General features: G+C 38.2%; 2 protein-coding genes across 4 annotated transcripts in view; one reads left to right on the top strand and one right to left on the bottom strand.

Moving 5' to 3' along the window:
- Nucleotides 1-726: 726 nt before the first annotated feature.
- Nucleotides 727-11,907, bottom strand: LOC124277708 (dentin sialophosphoprotein-like). 2 transcript variants are annotated; one of them, XM_046713437.1, is made up of 6 exons: nucleotides 11,870-11,907; nucleotides 10,327-10,377; nucleotides 8,604-8,699; nucleotides 6,710-7,322; nucleotides 4,140-6,128; nucleotides 727-1,812 (listed from the first exon to the last, which is right to left on the bottom strand). In XM_046713437.1, the coding sequence occupies exons 1-6, from the start codon at nucleotides 11,885-11,887 to the stop codon at nucleotides 1,754-1,756; spliced, it is 2,826 nt and encodes a 941-aa protein (XP_046569393.1). In that variant the 5' UTR covers nucleotides 11,888-11,907; the 3' UTR covers nucleotides 727-1,753. The 2 variants fall into 2 exon arrangements, with proteins under 2 accessions (XP_046569393.1, XP_046569392.1); XM_046713436.1 differs by lacking the exon at nucleotides 727-1,812 and having other exon boundaries at nucleotides 2,534-6,128.
- Nucleotides 11,908-12,076: 169 nt separating this feature from the next.
- LOC124277709 (maternal embryonic leucine zipper kinase-like) overlaps nucleotides 12,077-17,426 on the top strand; it is a 34,437-nt gene continuing 29,087 nt past the window's right edge. For both annotated transcript variants that reach the window (XM_046713438.1, XM_046713439.1), the window contains exons 1-2: nucleotides 12,077-12,209; nucleotides 15,929-16,052. In XM_046713438.1, coding sequence (XP_046569394.1) covers nucleotides 15,992-16,052 — 61 coding nt within the window. In that variant the 5' untranslated portion in view covers nucleotides 12,077-12,209; nucleotides 15,929-15,991. The remainder of the gene's footprint in view (nucleotides 12,210-15,928; nucleotides 16,053-17,426) is intronic.

Below are 17,426 nucleotides of genomic sequence, written 5' to 3' on the forward strand. Positions count from 1 at the left end.
TGTGCAGCAACTGGTATGAAGGTAAATATACAAAAAAAACTAAGATAATGGTATTACGAAGAGGTGTTCCTCTAAAAAGTTACAAGAAATGGTACTTTAAAGATAAGAAAATTGATGTTGTTAATAATTATAGGTATCTTGAGGTTGTCTTCACACCAACTTTGTCATGGTCAAAGGCACAAAGCTGTTTAGCAGCTCAGGCTAACAAGGCACTGATGTCATTATATAATTATCAAAGAAAGCATGGTTTTGTCTTTTGTACTGATGCCTTCAAGATATTTGATACAATTATAGTTCCAGTTATTTCAGATTTACCACCCATTTGCATTAAGCTGTTGTGTTTGGGAGTTTGAATCCAACACAGTGCTGGTGTGTTTCAGCACCCTTGTTTTTTTCCGTTTTTGTGACAATTTTTCATTTTACTCAAACTCAACAAATATTGAATCAGTGAGTGAGTGAGTGAGTTTAGTTTTACGCCGCAGTCAGCAATATTTGAGCAGCGGTCTGTAAATAATCGAGTCTGGACCAGACAATCCAGTTATCAACAGCATGAACATCGATCTGCGCAATTGGGAACCGATGACATGTGTCAACCAAGTCAGTGAGCATGACCACCGATCCCGCTAGTCGCCTCTTATGACAAGCATAGGTTACTGAAGGTTCATTCTAACCCGGACCTTCACGGGTATTGAATCAGTTGCTTCACAAAACACAAAACAGTTCAAATAAAATGATGTTTTTATTAGTCAGCATCACGCATGACAGTGTGACAAGTACAAACTATCTGTACAGATGCATTCTCACTCATCTAAGAGTAGCACTTGACATCATGAACATTATCTCCATGAAGTATTTCAATAGGACAATTGATGAATTGTAAGTATTGATGAAAATGACTATCTTAGGAAACTGAACACTTGTTCAGATTAAGTGGATAAATATTTACTGAAGAATATGCAATGATAGGACCTGATGGAATAACATTAATGATAACAAAAATAACACTACTATTGAAAACTTTCATTCACACCTGGGCAGATTCAAGTCATAACAAACCTTTTTCATGGATACAATTACTGTACAATTACTGACACACCAGCATACTGCCATCAGTAACTACTACTTACATGATCCTGACAACATGGCAAAACAGAATATTACAGTATGAAGTAAGCACAAATGTGATGTAAAAAATATTCCTTTGATTCTCCAAAAGTAATATGAAGTTTTTTACTTGACCTATTTCTTAGAAAATCCAGTTGAGAAGTTGGCAGTAGTTGTGCAATTGCCACACTCCAATCAATCAATCAAATTCAGGGAAGGGTAGTTATTCTTTGATTAATCACAGTAACATTCCAAACAACAATCTTTTAACATTTTACCCTCTAGATTTAAACATGGTAAAATGTAGCAATCATCAGTTTTAACATGACAAGATTCGTCCCTAATATTTTGTTAAATTTAATTGCAATCAGTAAAATGCTTTGAAGTAGTTATTTTTTATATTCCTTTATGTAAAGACTTGGGGCATTGCTATCATGTCATACAAAGTCTACCCTTGTGTCCATTGTACCAATATTTCTACTGATCATACATATCACACACACCCCTCACTCTGCTCCTTTCAGTAAACTCTACTCATGCAGCCAGAACCTATTCCACGCTCGTCATTACAACCTATCACTCTGTGTCTAGCAATATCACTGTGTCTAGCCATATCTTTCTTTATCCTGTCGGACTTCCTCTTGTCGCTTCAGGATAGCTGCATTCTTCTCCTTGATTCTCTGGATGCGTCGCTCTCATCATCTGCTTCTATAAGAATGTAAACCATTTAGCATGTAGACATAATCTTCAACATGTTTCAATAAAGACCGATAGGATTGTAGGCACAATATTAATGCTGACAATCTGTATCAAAATGGTCCACATTAGCACAGCCCATCATAAAATCATTTTGAGCAATACAACAGGTCTATTTCAACAATAATAATTGCACAACTATTATAAATATGTAAGCAGTATAAGCTTGCAGAAGTGATCCAAATTAAAATAACATAATATAAACAAATACTATGTCAATTACATAGAATAACAATGTCTCTTCTGGTGGGGCCATGTAATTGAGCCATGTAACGCCCTGGGACAGATGGGCCGCACAGAGGGCCAGCGAGCTGTGGCAAACACACTGAGAACAACAAAGAGGGGAATCTGTCACAAACAATGGCACATGAGGCAACCTCTTTGGACATGCACTCATGTGCACTAATAGGTTTGTCATATGTTCGAGACATTCTTTGGAACTTGACAAAAAACAATGATTTAATTACTGACAATATAATCATTCAAAAGAACCAAAGCCATCAAACTGTGCATGTCCAGTGAATATACTCAGAAGTTACCAAAACAACATGCACACAACCCTCAGTGTTAGTGAGTGACATCAAAACTACATAGTAGTAGTTGGACTACTTGATGTGCTGCACTTCTTAGTGTTTCACACAGAACATCATGAAGAAGGTTGTTCAGCCTTTTCCCCATCAAAGGTAATACATCCACGTCTTGTTAATCCGTGACAATCAATATCATCAGTAGGTACATATACATGTATATGAAAGGAATTCAAATTCTTCAAATATATAAATAAAGTTAGCTTTAACAGACAACTTCTGATGCAAATATAATGATCAAGTCAGTTAAATGAATTACGGTAACGAACACTGCACTTATGAAAATGGCCATATTTTGTGTGGAAGGTTTCAGAAAGACTTGCAATGGTTGCCTATGTAGTCACAATAGTGAATGAACATTTCATGGTGATCACATACTAACACTAAGTTATACACTATATTTTCACACATCACACAGATACACAACATTGCACTATAAATATTCCTGTAAAGGTCATCATACCACACAAGTGAGATTTACCCAAAAAACAAGTGGAGAAATGAATGAAACATTAATTATTCTCTAAAACCTGGATGATCAAAATGTCAAAAATGTAATGAAATTTTAACAGAGAAACATAAATAAATCCAACCAGTGTCAAAAAGCAATAGCAAGTAATTATTACATTGACAGTATAAATTTATTTGTAATTAACCTCTTAGTTCAAGGTAATGTTTCACCCAGGAAAGTACATGAAATTTAACAACTTCACAAACTTTATTCCATTACAAACCTCATATTTTTTCCAGTTCATATTTAGACATGCAACTAGACTATGAAGAGTTACTTCCCTTTATAATCCAAACTACTAACAATGACTGAGCATCACTAGGGCTGAAAATAGGACTTAAATCACAGTTGGAGATTTCCAAAAAGAACTTTATATTTGATGAACACATGCTAGGAGACGTGATTTAATAATAATAATAATAATGTGGGCATTTACATAGCGCTACATCCAGGTACTAAAACCCGCTCATGGCACTACAATACTATAGGAGAAAAAAATAGTTAAGACTTTTTACAGAGAGACAATTGAACATAGAAAGTCTAGTAATAGGCAAGACGAAAAAAGTGGGTTTTTAGAGATGATTTAAATGCATCCTTGTAAATTCATATTGTATCCCAAATAATATAAAACAAGAAACATCACTGAACATAATGCCCTGACTTTCTCCACACAATCCTCAAAGACTATGTTGAAAGTTAATAATTTGTTAACAACAGGAATAGGAGTAAGGAAACTACTTTTGAATGTCCTTAACAATGTGTACCTTGTTTCTTGTTTTAATATGATCATCATATTACCCATGATGTTATGTTGATAAAGTACCGATTAACATCACACGGATGTCAGGAAACGACCCTGGTTTATCTCCTACTTTCTGTCACTACCATACAGTGTTCCTGAAGCACTGTCAAATGATACCACTCAGCTAAAACTATTTGAATATTTATAGACAAATCTGTTATTCATGTTTTTTCATTATTTCAAGTTTCCAAACATCAATATGCAGTATTAACATGATTAAGATAAAAACAAACACAGTGCACAAATACAATACTTCATAGTTCAGCAGGTCAGTTATCAAATCAAACATTGATCATGCTCATGGTACTTTAACTTGTTCGCATATTTCCAAAACTTTGCCAAAAACCAGGACACTCTAATCTCAAAGGACATAACATACGTGGAGAATCTTCTGATGCTTCTTCTGCGGACACTTGCTTCATTTCTGTGGACTCAAGATCATCAAGAACATGCTTCCCATCTTCAGCACTCTTCTGTTTGGCATCAGCACCACCATGGTTGACTTTCAACTTAACTGATTCCGAATCAGTCTGATGCAGCTGTCGACCTAAACGGTCATGGACAGATGCACGATATCGGGATGTAACTTCTTTTTCAGAGTCAACTGTCACACTCAAAGAGTTCCTATCTCTAGACTCAAACTTGGCTTTTCTTTCGGAATGTTCCTTGGTGGAATTTGTCTTTATAGTTACTGTATTGTGGTCATCAAAGTCAGCTGTCACCTTTCTGGAGCGTCTGTTTTGTCTTCTCCTCCCAGTATCAGAAGAAATGATACGTCTGTTAATAGAATCAGAATTTGATTTCTTAAAGGATGTTAATTCTGAATCAGAGTTTTCATTGTCTGAGTTATTACTCTCTTTTAACCTTGAAGACTTACTCTTCCAGTTGTCCGTGTTCTTTTTACTATTTGGCATCACAATACTGCTGGGCAATCTTGGTCCATCAGAATCGCTCTCACTCTCACCCAAAAGTTCCACGCTTCGCTGCCTTCCACCACCTCTTCGATGTTTGGATGGAACATCATTTCGGGGGTCCCTAAACTGACGTCTTCTGTCAGCAAAACGGTCGCGCTGAGTTGGAGGGCTGCCATGACGACCTTGTCTTTGCCAACTATCAAAACGCTCAGTAGTGTGTCGGACTGGTCGGCTTCTGTCTCTATTCATACCTATCCTGTTTTTATTTTCTCCTTTCCTCCATGCCCTGCCTTCTTCACTATCACTTTCACTGCCACTTATTTCAACATCAATGTCAGATTTTGAATCATCTGACGTATCGGCAGTAACTTCTGTTTTTTTACTTTCCACAATCTTGCTATTACTTTTGTCTCTTGACTTAGGTCTACCATCAGATCTCTCTTTTCCTTGTCGGTCTTCTTTAGGAGGCTTTACTTCATGATTTTCTTTGGATCCACTTTTCCTTCGTGTCTTAGAAGCCTTCCTCTTCTCATACCTTTCAAAGTCTTTTGAATAACGCTTAGGCACAGGAGACACAGATCTAGATTCATGACGTTCCTTTGGTCTCTTCTTAGACCGTGGCACTATTCCCTTCAATGAAATTGTCTTTTTCACTTCACTGATCCCAGACACAGGAGACCCTTCAAATTTTCTCTTCCTTGCCTCTAACCGTTTAAGTTCATTTGCGGACATATTTGTCTTGGACACATCTTCATCTCCTTCCACCACTTTCTGAATCTTGATGTTTTCGTAATCTTTTGATGCTACAGAGACTGTAGATGAGTTTGGCTGATCAACATCTTGTTGTCGATTGCGGCGGTTGGTGAGTTTTTCAGACAGATCCCCTGCAACCTTGTCATTACAATTTTCCTCCTTCATCTTAGCTCTGTGATGCGCTAGTTTTTGTGAGAGATCAAAGTTAGCTGTTTGCACATCCCCAGTAGTCACAGTCTCAAGAATATTTTTAGTGGTCCACTTTACAGGCGACTCATCTTCCTTCCCTGAGCTGCTGCCGAATACCTGTCTGCGATCCATACTTTCTTCAAGTAATCTGTCCGTCTCAAGTCTTTCATTTCTCTCCTCTTCAGTCTCTGATTCAAGATTTACATCACTGTCAGACTTATGGTCATCTTTTCTTTCAATCTCAGACTGGTCTTTATTGTCACTGTCATCACTCACACTGTCGTCACTGGCACTCACGTTGTCCTTGGACTTGTCACTTTCATAATCACTTAGCCTGCTGTTACTGTCAGAGTCAGACGATTTATTATTGTCCACTTCAGTGTCACTGTTGCTCCGATCTGATTCATTTTCCTTGTCAGAGGACTTATTGAGAGGAGTTATTTCTTCTTCTTCATCAGACTCCTCTTCACTTTCACTGCCGCTTGTATCAAATCTACTGAACTTCCCGGAAGCTGAAATATAGACATAAATATGTGTAAAGTTTTGGAGTTCAGTTTAAAAATAACAAAACTGTGATGATGCCCTGAGTGTAATCATAATTAAACTGCTTGGATTTTCTGTACTTTTGTTACTTTAATTAATTAAAACATAAGACAACTTTCTCAGTGTTGTTGTCTGTAAACAGTACCTTTTGTCACTTTGAAAATGGCATCATAATCTAACCCTCATCTGAATTTTCAGAATAATTTCATGGTACTATTGCTGTGTCCTGACATCACCAGACAGAGGTTGTATGGATGCCAATATGAAATACCTTGCAATCCCTAACACCCAGTCCCATTCCCCTCCAAACTCACTCCCCACTTGCCCATTTTAATGCATTCCATATCAGTAGTCACAGACCAAGACCTTCATTATCAACGAACAAACCTAACTGAAACAACATTTCAGTAACACTACCATGGCTTAAAATATGGTTACGCTCGGATCAGTACCATTAGGGTAATCTTCACAGTTATATTAAAACATTAGCCAGGTAATACACGGATGGAACTACCTCATACTGTTTCGGGAGGGGACAATACTTTCATACCTTTTGGCCTAGACGGACTGGCTGTCATGCTGTTGCTGTCAGATGTACCTGAGCACCACTTATCCTGTGGACGTAGCAGCATTGGTTTAGACGTCTCAACTTTTGGCAAGGCTTTCCCTGTGTGATCGATAGATCTGTTCTCAATGAGTGATGCTTCACCCTGCATTGGCATAGGGCTAATTACAATCAAGTTATTGCCACGTGGCGGTAATCCTCTTGGGGCATTTCCATGACTGGCACTCCCTCTGGATACAGATGCTCTGGATGCACCGCCACGAGAAACAATCCCTGGGGGTGTATTGCTTCTGTTCACATTAGCCATGGAAACAATGCTCCTTGAAACGCTGCCCCTTGCAACATTTCTTCTGTGGGACCTGCCTCCAGATGAATGCACTTGGGGTGCCTGGCCTCTACCGTAGGAAGGATGGCAATTGTGCTGGTGGTAGAAGTCATTGGACTGGACTATCTGATGGTAGTTTGGTGGGGGTTGTGAATACTGGCTGTGTATATACTGGCTAGGTGGCTGACTGTTGTAGTAGTTTGGCGAGTGTGACTGTACTGGCTGCAGGTGGTTGGGGGCTGAGATGGATGTCGGGGGAGGGGTACAAGAGGCCTGCAATGCAAAAACTGGGCATAAAACAATGACAATAGGCTATTCAAAAGATAAATTTGACTTGAAACAGAAAGCACTGACATTGACAGAACAAGTAGGTCATCCAGAAACATGTAAGCCTTGTTTGTTCTTGATGTAACATTGAACAGTGGACAAGTATCACACCTGCCTGTCTGTGTAATTACATAATGTGGCAGAGCCCGAACTCGATGCACGAGCCATATATCAATGCGTTTTTTTTTATGGTGTATAACCTCATAGGTGTTAAGTTCAAATTGCATGTGGTCAATGATCGAAGTTGTGTATTGCGTATTGTCATTAGCAGACAGGCAGGCAGACACATAGTTGTCAATAAAACAGACATTGAGTTTTGTCTGTGACAAAGACATAGGAGCGCAGCCCAGCGCAGTGAAGCACAGCTGTTGAAACCACTTTTCACCCCAAGCTGGGGTGAATTTAGTGAATCGTTTGAACTCCGATTTTGCGTGTGTGTGTGTGTGTGTGTGTGTGTGTGTGTGTGTGTGTGTGTGTGTGTGTGTGTGTGTGTGTGTGTGGGAGGGGGATGGTGGTTTCATCGCGTTATTTTTCAACTTTATAAGTTGAATTTGCATTTTTTTATGATTTGTATATGTAAGTCCATACCGAAAGGTATCAGAATCTCAAAGTTGTGTTTTACGTTGCATGTGACCTTTAATATTGTTCTCTTTTGCGGCACTGACATGGCTCGATAAATATTATCTTCTGCTAACCCAGAAACTGTTATCCTAACCGAAACATCACACTGGCATTCAAACTGTCCACACCCGTGTAAGCTGAGAGATCAAGAGTGACACCGATAGTTTAACAGGGTGCAAAAACAGGTTTTTAATCATTTGAATTGGTCACATTAATATTTTCCATTAAATGAATCATAGTGAGTATTATTTATATATACGCAAGGGTACTGTACAAATATTTCAAGCATGCCATTTCAATATTTACTGTGGTATGCCAATAAAGCACTATTTTGATCAGATAAGGCAATTTTATTGAAATTCTTTGACAATCATTTAAGTTCAGTTCCATAAATCAACGGCTATCAGCTGTGCTGATATGTTCATCACAGACTGACATCTGATTACATGATGAATGAGGAATGATCCAGTTGTGGACCATAGTAACAATCGATGCTCATTTGAAAATGCAACACACAATAACATTGAATCCTGTACAACAGTTCACATCCCACTGCCACATGGAATATTTACTAAATCCCTATGTAATTCTGAAACAAGTAATTACCACACTTGGATTGACTAGAGTTTTCTCAAGTGTCTTCAGAGCTGCTTCTTTCAGGGCTTTCAGATCTTCATCTTCTTCCACCACAGGCTTCTGCTTCTGTCAACACAGCAACATGCATTGTCCAGATGAGAGACGTGCTGACAGTCTCTACATTGTTACGGACACTATTTTTACTAGATATTGAAACGATTGTGAGCAAATCTTAATTGTAAATGTAAGTAATAATATTTGATAATGATACACTTTCAAAACATTACTGCAGCTTTATCAGTTAAATACAACTGTAAATAATGGGTGAGTGTGTGAGTTTAGTTTTATGCCGCTTTTAGCAATATTCCAACAATATCACAGCTGGGGACACCAGAAATGGGCTTCACATATTTTGCACATGTGGGGAATTGAACGGGGGTCTTAGGCATGACGAGCTAACGATTTAACCACTTGGCTATTACAACCACTTCCTACAACTGTAAATACTAGTATACATTAATCCGCTTAAAACTTCAGCCACTTATCAAAAGCAGGAGTTGAGTTAACTTTTGCTTGGTCCAGTTAGATCAGTAATACATGTCAATCTAAAACTGTACAAAGAGTGGTGCAAAGAGCCACATTTTGGCTAAAAGGCTCAACAGCCGTTTTGTACAGACTGAATACATTTAGTACTTTACATTTATCTTATTCCTTTATCCATGCTCAATCTGTTAGTGTATCATATTGCCATTTCGTTCAGTTTGATAAATCTTTGGTACCCATTCGAAAACCACAACAGTAAAGAGAGTCATCGGACGAAACAACAAAATGATTGAAAGCATTGGCATTGGGGAAATATTTTGTAAGATCACAGGTACTTGACTCATGTAAATGTACCGCTACATATTATATCGCATCTCAAATACAACTGGGAACTTCTCTCCCTCACTCTTAATACATAAGAAAACATCCAACCTTCAGTAAGAGGTTCATTTTAAAAGTAATTTTGCTTGTGGCTTTTTTAGAAAGTGGTCAAAGGAAACAAATGATATACATGAAATTATACTTTCTTTGTAAATTACAAATTCTAGCTCTCTTTTAGGGTTAGTCTGATCTGGGATTCGACCCACACTCTGAGAGTCAGGTACCAAAGTACCAGCACACAAAGTCAGCGACTTAATCGATGCAGGAAGTCTCAGTGCATGAGTGGCTTTGTGTGCTGGTGATTTACTGCCCCACACTCAGTTCGTGGGTTCGAATCACAGGTACTTAAATTTGTACTTCACAAAAGAAAGTGTAATCCCAAACATAACATTTGTAGTTTTACGCCGCACTCAGCAATGTTCCAGCTATATGGTGGCGGTCTGTAAATAATCGAGTCTGGACCAGACAATCCAGTGATCAACAGCATGAGCATCGATCTGCGCAGTTGGGAACCGATGACGTGTCAACCAAGTCAGCGAACCTGACCACCCGATCCCGTTAGTCGCCTCTTGCGACAAGCATGGGTTACTGAAGGCCAATATTCTAATCCAGACCTTCATGGGTAATTTGTGATTGGATGTTGAGTTCCACTTTCAGTTTTGTGCCAAGTTAGTGATGCTGGAGATGGAAATAGTGACATCCCTTGAGCACGTTAAGGCTTGGTGATGAATGGTTTAAGAGTATGCATATCATAATGGAAAAGAGATATACGACATGATGGATAATCAAGGGTTTATCATGAATTGTTATAGATGGGAGCAAATATTACATTTTTCATAGACGCCAGTGCAGCAAATCTCAACGCTGCCAATTCTTCATCCTGAAAGTACACAAATCAAATTTACCATGATTGTAACCAAAAAAAAAAAATGACATTCAGAGTGAAATACAGACTTCTGGAATATATGGAAGACAATCAAAGAGAACAAAATTAGAAATTAGGGTATTTATTGTTGCCATGCAATTGTAATTACTAAAACAGTACAGTACAACCCAACACACACACACACCACACACACATTCGTAAGTTTATTCTGCTTCAATTGTCGAATGTTTGCTGTTTGCTCATTTACATCAGAAAAGATAGATATTTATCAGAAATCATGAGCAAACTTAACTTTTCTTCACAAATATTAAAAGGTACATCAGATAGGAATCAAGCTTAGATGTAATTTTAAATATGAGGATTTCACATAACAAGTTTACGACAGCTAAGATCCACAGGATGGGGCACAATTAGTAAAATCATTGTTTGCAATCCATCTCTCATTTCTTTCTGAAAACAAGGTTTCAAATACAAAGAAACTTTTTTCAACACATGCAGAATTTGTCTATCTTGTGAAATCAACAGAAAATATTGTCATGGATAAGCATATGCCTATATCATTATTTTGGAATATGTCTTTCTGTTGACAGATGAAAATTGACATTTCTTATTTATTAAAATTATCAAAATGGATAAAACATGTCACTGTGATACAAAACACTAACAATGTGCAATTTGTTTAACTGGAAAGCTGGGCATTATCACATGATGGGTTGGTTAGACTATGGTGACAACTGGCACAGCAAGTTGACAGGAAAGTTCTATTTCTACTGTTTTCTTTCCTTCTCTTTGTGATATTAAAAAACCTGACAGAAACTACTCCCAGGGACTGAAATAAGCACATTTTTGTATTACAAAAGTCACATATATTATTTTAAGTATTGTATACTTGAATTTGTTTCTATTGAAGAAACAACAGACAACAGAAATAACTGATCGGTTGTCAGCAGACCTTATTCAAGGTATTGTTTGGATGCAAATAGATCTGTAATAGGTTTATGGGCTTAGTCGTCATGCCTGTAGTAGAATTATTTCCAATGTTTTTGCTAAGTGTGTTATAGATTCTAGTGTCCCAAGGCACAAGTATTGAATACATTGATACTTCACTTGAATGTTACAATATATTCAAACAGAATTGTGCTCCGAATGCCCATATTAAGAGTTGAATATGATAGTTAGTCCAGGTACTGAAAATATCTAGCAACTCTGAATGATGTGAAAGTTAATCCGTTAATCAGAGCTGATTTAACGAGATGTCTAGTTAAAAACACATGAGTTCGCGGGAAGCAGTTTGCTTTCTGCTCCGAGATTCCTAGTGTTAGCACAAGGTCAGAAACATTTAGGTAAATATGGGATCTAGAGAACATTGATCGGTAAAAAATGAATTTTTAAAATGTGATTTTAATAATTTTAGTAGAAAATATCAGAATGATATCAAAGATAAAGGGGTGTATAGCAAAGTTTGACACTATTGAAACATGAGTACCTCTTCCTCCGACGCCATTTTGACGATTTAAAGGTTCGCAGCCAAAGTTAAGAAAGGAATAGTTTCATATAAAATCATGTCGCTCCACATATTTACAGATTGTACTTCGCATGCTCCAAATAAATAATCACTGTCTCTTTTAACTTTTATCCTAAAGTAAAGTGATCCGCACTCATCTATATGAAGTAAAACGATTGGTCAGTCGTATTCACGAGCCAAATTTGAAACAACAAGTGCCCGTCTTGGCAAGGCAAACACCACAGTGGCAGTCAACATCTCTGCGACAAGAAACACGTTGGATGGACTGTGTCTCTGAGTGAATTTAAGAAACTAATGTCTGGTGAGATAAAGTAAAGATGATCAAACATATTTTATGAACCCGTATGATGAAAACATGTTGAGTTTTCAAATTAACAAGAATTTCAGACTGACTTTGGATCGATGTTCTTGCATTATGGATCTAGGTAAACTAACTGTTATAGTTGTCATTACATTAAATACATACGCCGATAGAATCTATAATGCTACATGTTGCTACATGTTGTTACACGTTGTAAATATATTTTGAAGTCATGCAATTATGAAATGTCATTATTTACTGAGTAACTGTACAATGATCCAATTCAAAACACAGAGTGGTGTACTTCTGGCTTTTTTCTGTTTTTAATGCCACAATATCCAAAGCACGTGTAAGATACAAGTACAGATTTAGGAGACAGTCTCCTATGCCCATAATACTTACAAACTGTAAAGAGCAATTACATGAATTGAATAATACAAATTGGGGTATTTCTGGTAGAATGTCAGAATTACTTCAAAATTATTTTGCACTTGATAATTGGATTGCATTTCACTATGCTACTGGCTGCCAAACAGTTATTGCTATATTTTAGTGGTATTTACAAAATTACTCAGCCATTCGTTAAATTAGTGAAACAAAATTAATGCTGAAGGGGCCGTTGTCGGCACGGATACCACAGACGTGTACCCCAGGTACGTTTCTGTATACAGACATGTACCCTAAACAAAATCAGAATACAGAAACGTAGCCTAGGACGACTCTATTCTGCACTGTTTCTTGATCTAAACTGTCATACTGTTGTATTAGATGCATTTGATTGCGTTATATAAGAGCATACACAGTAACGAATATTTCGCGGTGCACAATGTACACCACTCGCAATCAGCTGAACGGGAATAACTACATACGCCCATGATATGGTTTCGGTATTGGGTTGTGGAATATGGACTCGTCTGTCGTTTAGGGTACCGGGTACGTACCTGGGGTACATATCAGTAGTACCTGTGCCGACAACGACCCCTTCAGAAAAATTAATTATAATACTCAATTAGCTATTCGCCGATGTGTCCACCCCCTTCACTGCCGCCAATCGTGTTTTTATATAATGCGGCGGAAGGGAATCATGGCAGTACAAATAGGTGTTTTCTCACAATTAACTGTAACAGTTATCGCCATTTCAGAATTCCTCATGTCATTTGTGAAATAATATATGTTTATATCATAAAGTAACCCCGAATAATTGAATGTGTGACTAGTTGAGTGTTTTTTTACTGTAGATTGATAGGGAATGAAACAATTATGACTTTTGTGAACTTGAACTTGCTATTATATGGATCGAGTGACATTCCCCACTGACTACGTTAAAAAAAAAAAAAATCTTTTTTTTATACAGTTCATAACTTTATCTTTAATTTTTCTCTTATTTTACTTACCATGAAGACCGCCTCCGTGGTGTAGTGGTTAGAGCGTCCGCCCGCGGAGAGCGGAAGGTCGCGGGTTCGATCCCTGACCGCGTCATACCAAAAGACGTTAAAATATGGTACTTGTTGGTCCCTGCCTGGCGCTCGGCATTAATGGGTACAACAAGGACTGGTCGGCTCAGAGTCAGTATAATGTGTCTGAGTGGGGTATTCATGCTTCATTGCGGCATGGTATCTCAGTGGGCTAGCACTATAAAACCAGCTTCAGTCTGGGCTAGTACAAGCAGCCGCACATACACATACACACGCATGCACGTCGTCATATGAGTGAAATATTCTCAAGCATGACGTTAAACCCAATTCCACCACCACTTACCATGAAGATCGTCACGATATGGCTGCAAAATACCAAAAGTGTAATTGACCTGAACTGTGCACGCGTGATACAGATGTATTGGTGATAACTGTTACGTGGCGATAACTGTTCGGCAGCCAGTACAGTTTTGTCAGCCAATGTGCCAGTGTCACAGACATATATTCTGGGTGCAACTGCAAGAATGAAGTTATTTCAAATTTCCACTTTGTCTGGAATAGCAACAATGTCAAAAATATAATATATATAAATATCCTTATACGTAGAAAATAGTGGTCAATACATTACTAAAGTACTGTCGGAAATAGAAAAAAATGTTTTTTAACATTTATATCTACAATTTATGAAGTTGATATGTGAAAGTGTGAAATATCTGTTAAACTAAGTTTGGCCTAACTACAGTCTCAGTGGCAGGGAGATAGGAAACTTAAAAAAAGGACTTTACTGAGGAGAGATTAGTGAAGAAATGAGCAATGCAGGGTTTTTTTCAAAGTCCAAAGCGACTTATTTAAAACGGACCATGGCTTTATGCAATATGAGTGTGCGATGATATTGTATTTCAAAGGACACTTTTTAAATGCCTATTTTGAAACTAGACTTAGCTTCATTATAAACAATAGCTGACGTAAAAATACTAACTTATATACTGACACTATTAAGGATGTAGCTACCATGGAGCCACACTATCACTATAAAAAGAAACAGGTAGGAGGGGTCGTCTCAAAAGCAAAACAAGGACGAGTGTCACAGACCGTGGTTTGGGTCGTACTGGGGGATAAAGGTATCAGCTAAGATAAGATAATCCTTTAGGGGAATATTGGGGGAAGTAAACGGCATGTCTTAACAATTAACAAATAATATCCAGTCCTGTAGATCTTGGGGTGGTCTTGCCACCTATATATTTGTAGACATTTGGTACGATAGTTGATTTATGCTTTTCTATAGGTATCATATTTTTTTACATATCTCAACATAAACGTTATGAAAGACACGTAAGATGATAAACAATAGATGAGACACATTCAATACACATGAAAAAAGCATGAAATATCTTTGAGATTACCCCTTGTGCCTGTAGGCAGCACATGCATTTCATGCCAGGTGAGTCGACGGTCCGTTGTCATACCTGGCTGAGCGATCTAATAGTCTGATCTATTGTTTTCAGCAGCCATTCGTATTTTTTCTAAGTTTTGCCCCAATTTTACAAGTAAACATGCATTTCTGGAGATCCTGTTACACATCCCACTGAACGCCAAGTTAAGCCGATGTGGGTTATTTCAACATATGCTACTTGCAGTTGTGTAAATTTTAGTGATACAGAGTAACAGCCTAAAAACATTTTTTTCCTCTTTCCGACAGTACTTTAGATACATTCCTCCATTACCAGTGAATACCAACAATATTTGCTATTTATAACCAATGAACCCGTGAAGGATTGTGCTTGTCGCAAGAGGCGACAAATGGGATCGGGTGGTCGGGCTAGCTGGCTTGGTTGACACGTGTAGATTGATGCATAAAACTAAACTCACTCCATCACTCACTGTAACCAATGAATGAAGTGATGACCTGGTTCCAGCAAGAGGGGACCCAGCATGTTATATGACTAGTGGCGGAAGGACGCAATGTGACAAAGTGGTCATATGATACCACTGTTTTTTAGCATTGAGTTATAAAGTGATGGTATGGACCTGGTTTACACAGAAGCCATATTCTTACAAATACAAATGCGAATTGAGGATATATTGCAGTTCTAAGGGTTGTTAGAATCATGAAGAGATTGATTAAATTATTTTATTGTATGAATGTTAAATTAAATTGACATGTTCTATTTTCTTCATTCTGTTCCCAAATTTTATTCGAAATACGATCTACAAGATCCCTATCTGTTAATAGCATTAGGCTACCCAGGTAGACCGCTGCTGATTAGGAACTGCTAATCATGGCTACTTGATGTCTTGTTTTAGCCTCACCACTCACAGAATACGTAAAGATCCAACCGAACAACTAAGTCCATCTGAGGAGATAAGATGTCATCCCAGTATCCGGAGCTGAAGGGCTTCTACCACCTGCGTGAAACCATTGGTTCAGGTGAGTAGTGGATGAGAACACTTTAGTTTCAGCAATAGACATTCAGTTTCATTCCTTATTTCATAAAGTCTTAAGAAGTTAATGTTCCAATTGCAGTGATAGAAGTGGCATGAGGTTTATTCATAATGATTAAGGTGTACATAGGACCAGAAGAAATTATGAAAATTTCCCCATACATGTCATTTGGACTACTGACTATATGAGTTTCTACCTGTGAATTCTTTTTCAGAGGAGATCCTCCATGGGATACTTATAAGCATTCAAATGTCCATTTAAAATTCCTAAGACAGTTGTAACTGTATTTTGAATAAAATATTTACAAAACCAAAAATGCACTTTTGTCTTGTTCGACCACCCCTACATTCCCTGGCAAGGCCTAAGAGCCAAGAGCAGGTAACACTAAGCTCTAACCTAGTACCTCAATTTCCATGCTGTCGTTCAAGATTTCTTTGAGTTTTCTTCTGGTAATTCCTTAAAGTTGAGTGTGTCTGAAGCTTCTACTGTATGTATGGTTCTCTTTTTCCGCATGGGCAATATTAGAGATGGCTTCTAATGTTTTTTCATTCAACTTTGTTGTAACTTTGCTCCTGTTCCTGTCGGCTTGCCATGTGCTTGTCAAGATGGCTTATGGGAGCCATTACTTCCTTAGCTCTTTCACTGTCTAGTCTGTGTAGCTTTTCATTGTCAGTGGGGTTGTTTCTTAATTCATGGGCTATGTAGTTATTTTGTATAAATTCTACATTAAGTTTGTTAATTGTTGAATGTATTATTCTTCTGTTCTGGAGGGTGGGTGGGGTGGGAATACCGCTTTGACATGGCTCTTTCCTTCCAGTGCTTGGCGCCGCTCGAGCCGGGGACAGGGCGACTTCTTAGCCCTCCATATTCTGCCTCTACTACGGCGCTCTCGGCAACCACTCCCGATCTCGAGGGCTCGATTGCTAAGGTGCTCGATGCGGAAGACATTGAGGAGGATGAGGAGAGAGAGGGGCTCGAGGGGTCATCCCTGAGGCAGGTGTGTGAGCGCATCATGGAAGTTTAGCCTCAGGTTACTATCCCGATGCAAGAGCCTGATCCCGCGGAGTTCCGCCTTGGGGGGGTGGAGGCCTTTGCGCCCAGTAACAGTTTGGTTTTAACACAAAAACCTGCGTGTTTCACGCAAATAAATCTACATTTGACGCACAATATCTTCTACCTGCGTGTTCTGCTCACAAAGCGGTTTGTGTTCTGGGAACAAGTACCCAAAAACGTATTTTGCCAAAGGAACAGCAAAATACAATAAAGTTTCTCTTGGTTAATTTGACGTGCAAATGATGACAACATGCTCTAAAATGGAAGGAAATGATGTCTAAATTTCAAATTTTTAACAGGGTGACG

Source organism: Haliotis rubra, unplaced genomic scaffold (assembly GCF_003918875.1).
Source record: "Haliotis rubra isolate DU_JTF1 unplaced genomic scaffold, ASM391887v1 Scf226, whole genome shotgun sequence".
NCBI classification, from domain to species: Eukaryota; Metazoa; Mollusca; class Gastropoda; order Lepetellida; family Haliotidae; genus Haliotis; species Haliotis rubra.

Bases quoted from the DNA above. Each gene is read 5' to 3' on its own strand.
- LOC124277708 (XM_046713436.1), bottom strand. The intron at 8,700-10,326 runs GTAATATTTGCT...CTGTGTTGACAG, and splicing joins CACTGGCGTCTATGAAAAAT to AAGCAGAAGCCTGTGGTGGA. The intron at 7,323-8,603 runs GTAATTACTTGT...TTTGCATTGCAG, and splicing joins CTCTAGTCAATCCAAGTGTG to GCCTCTTGTACCCCTCCCCC.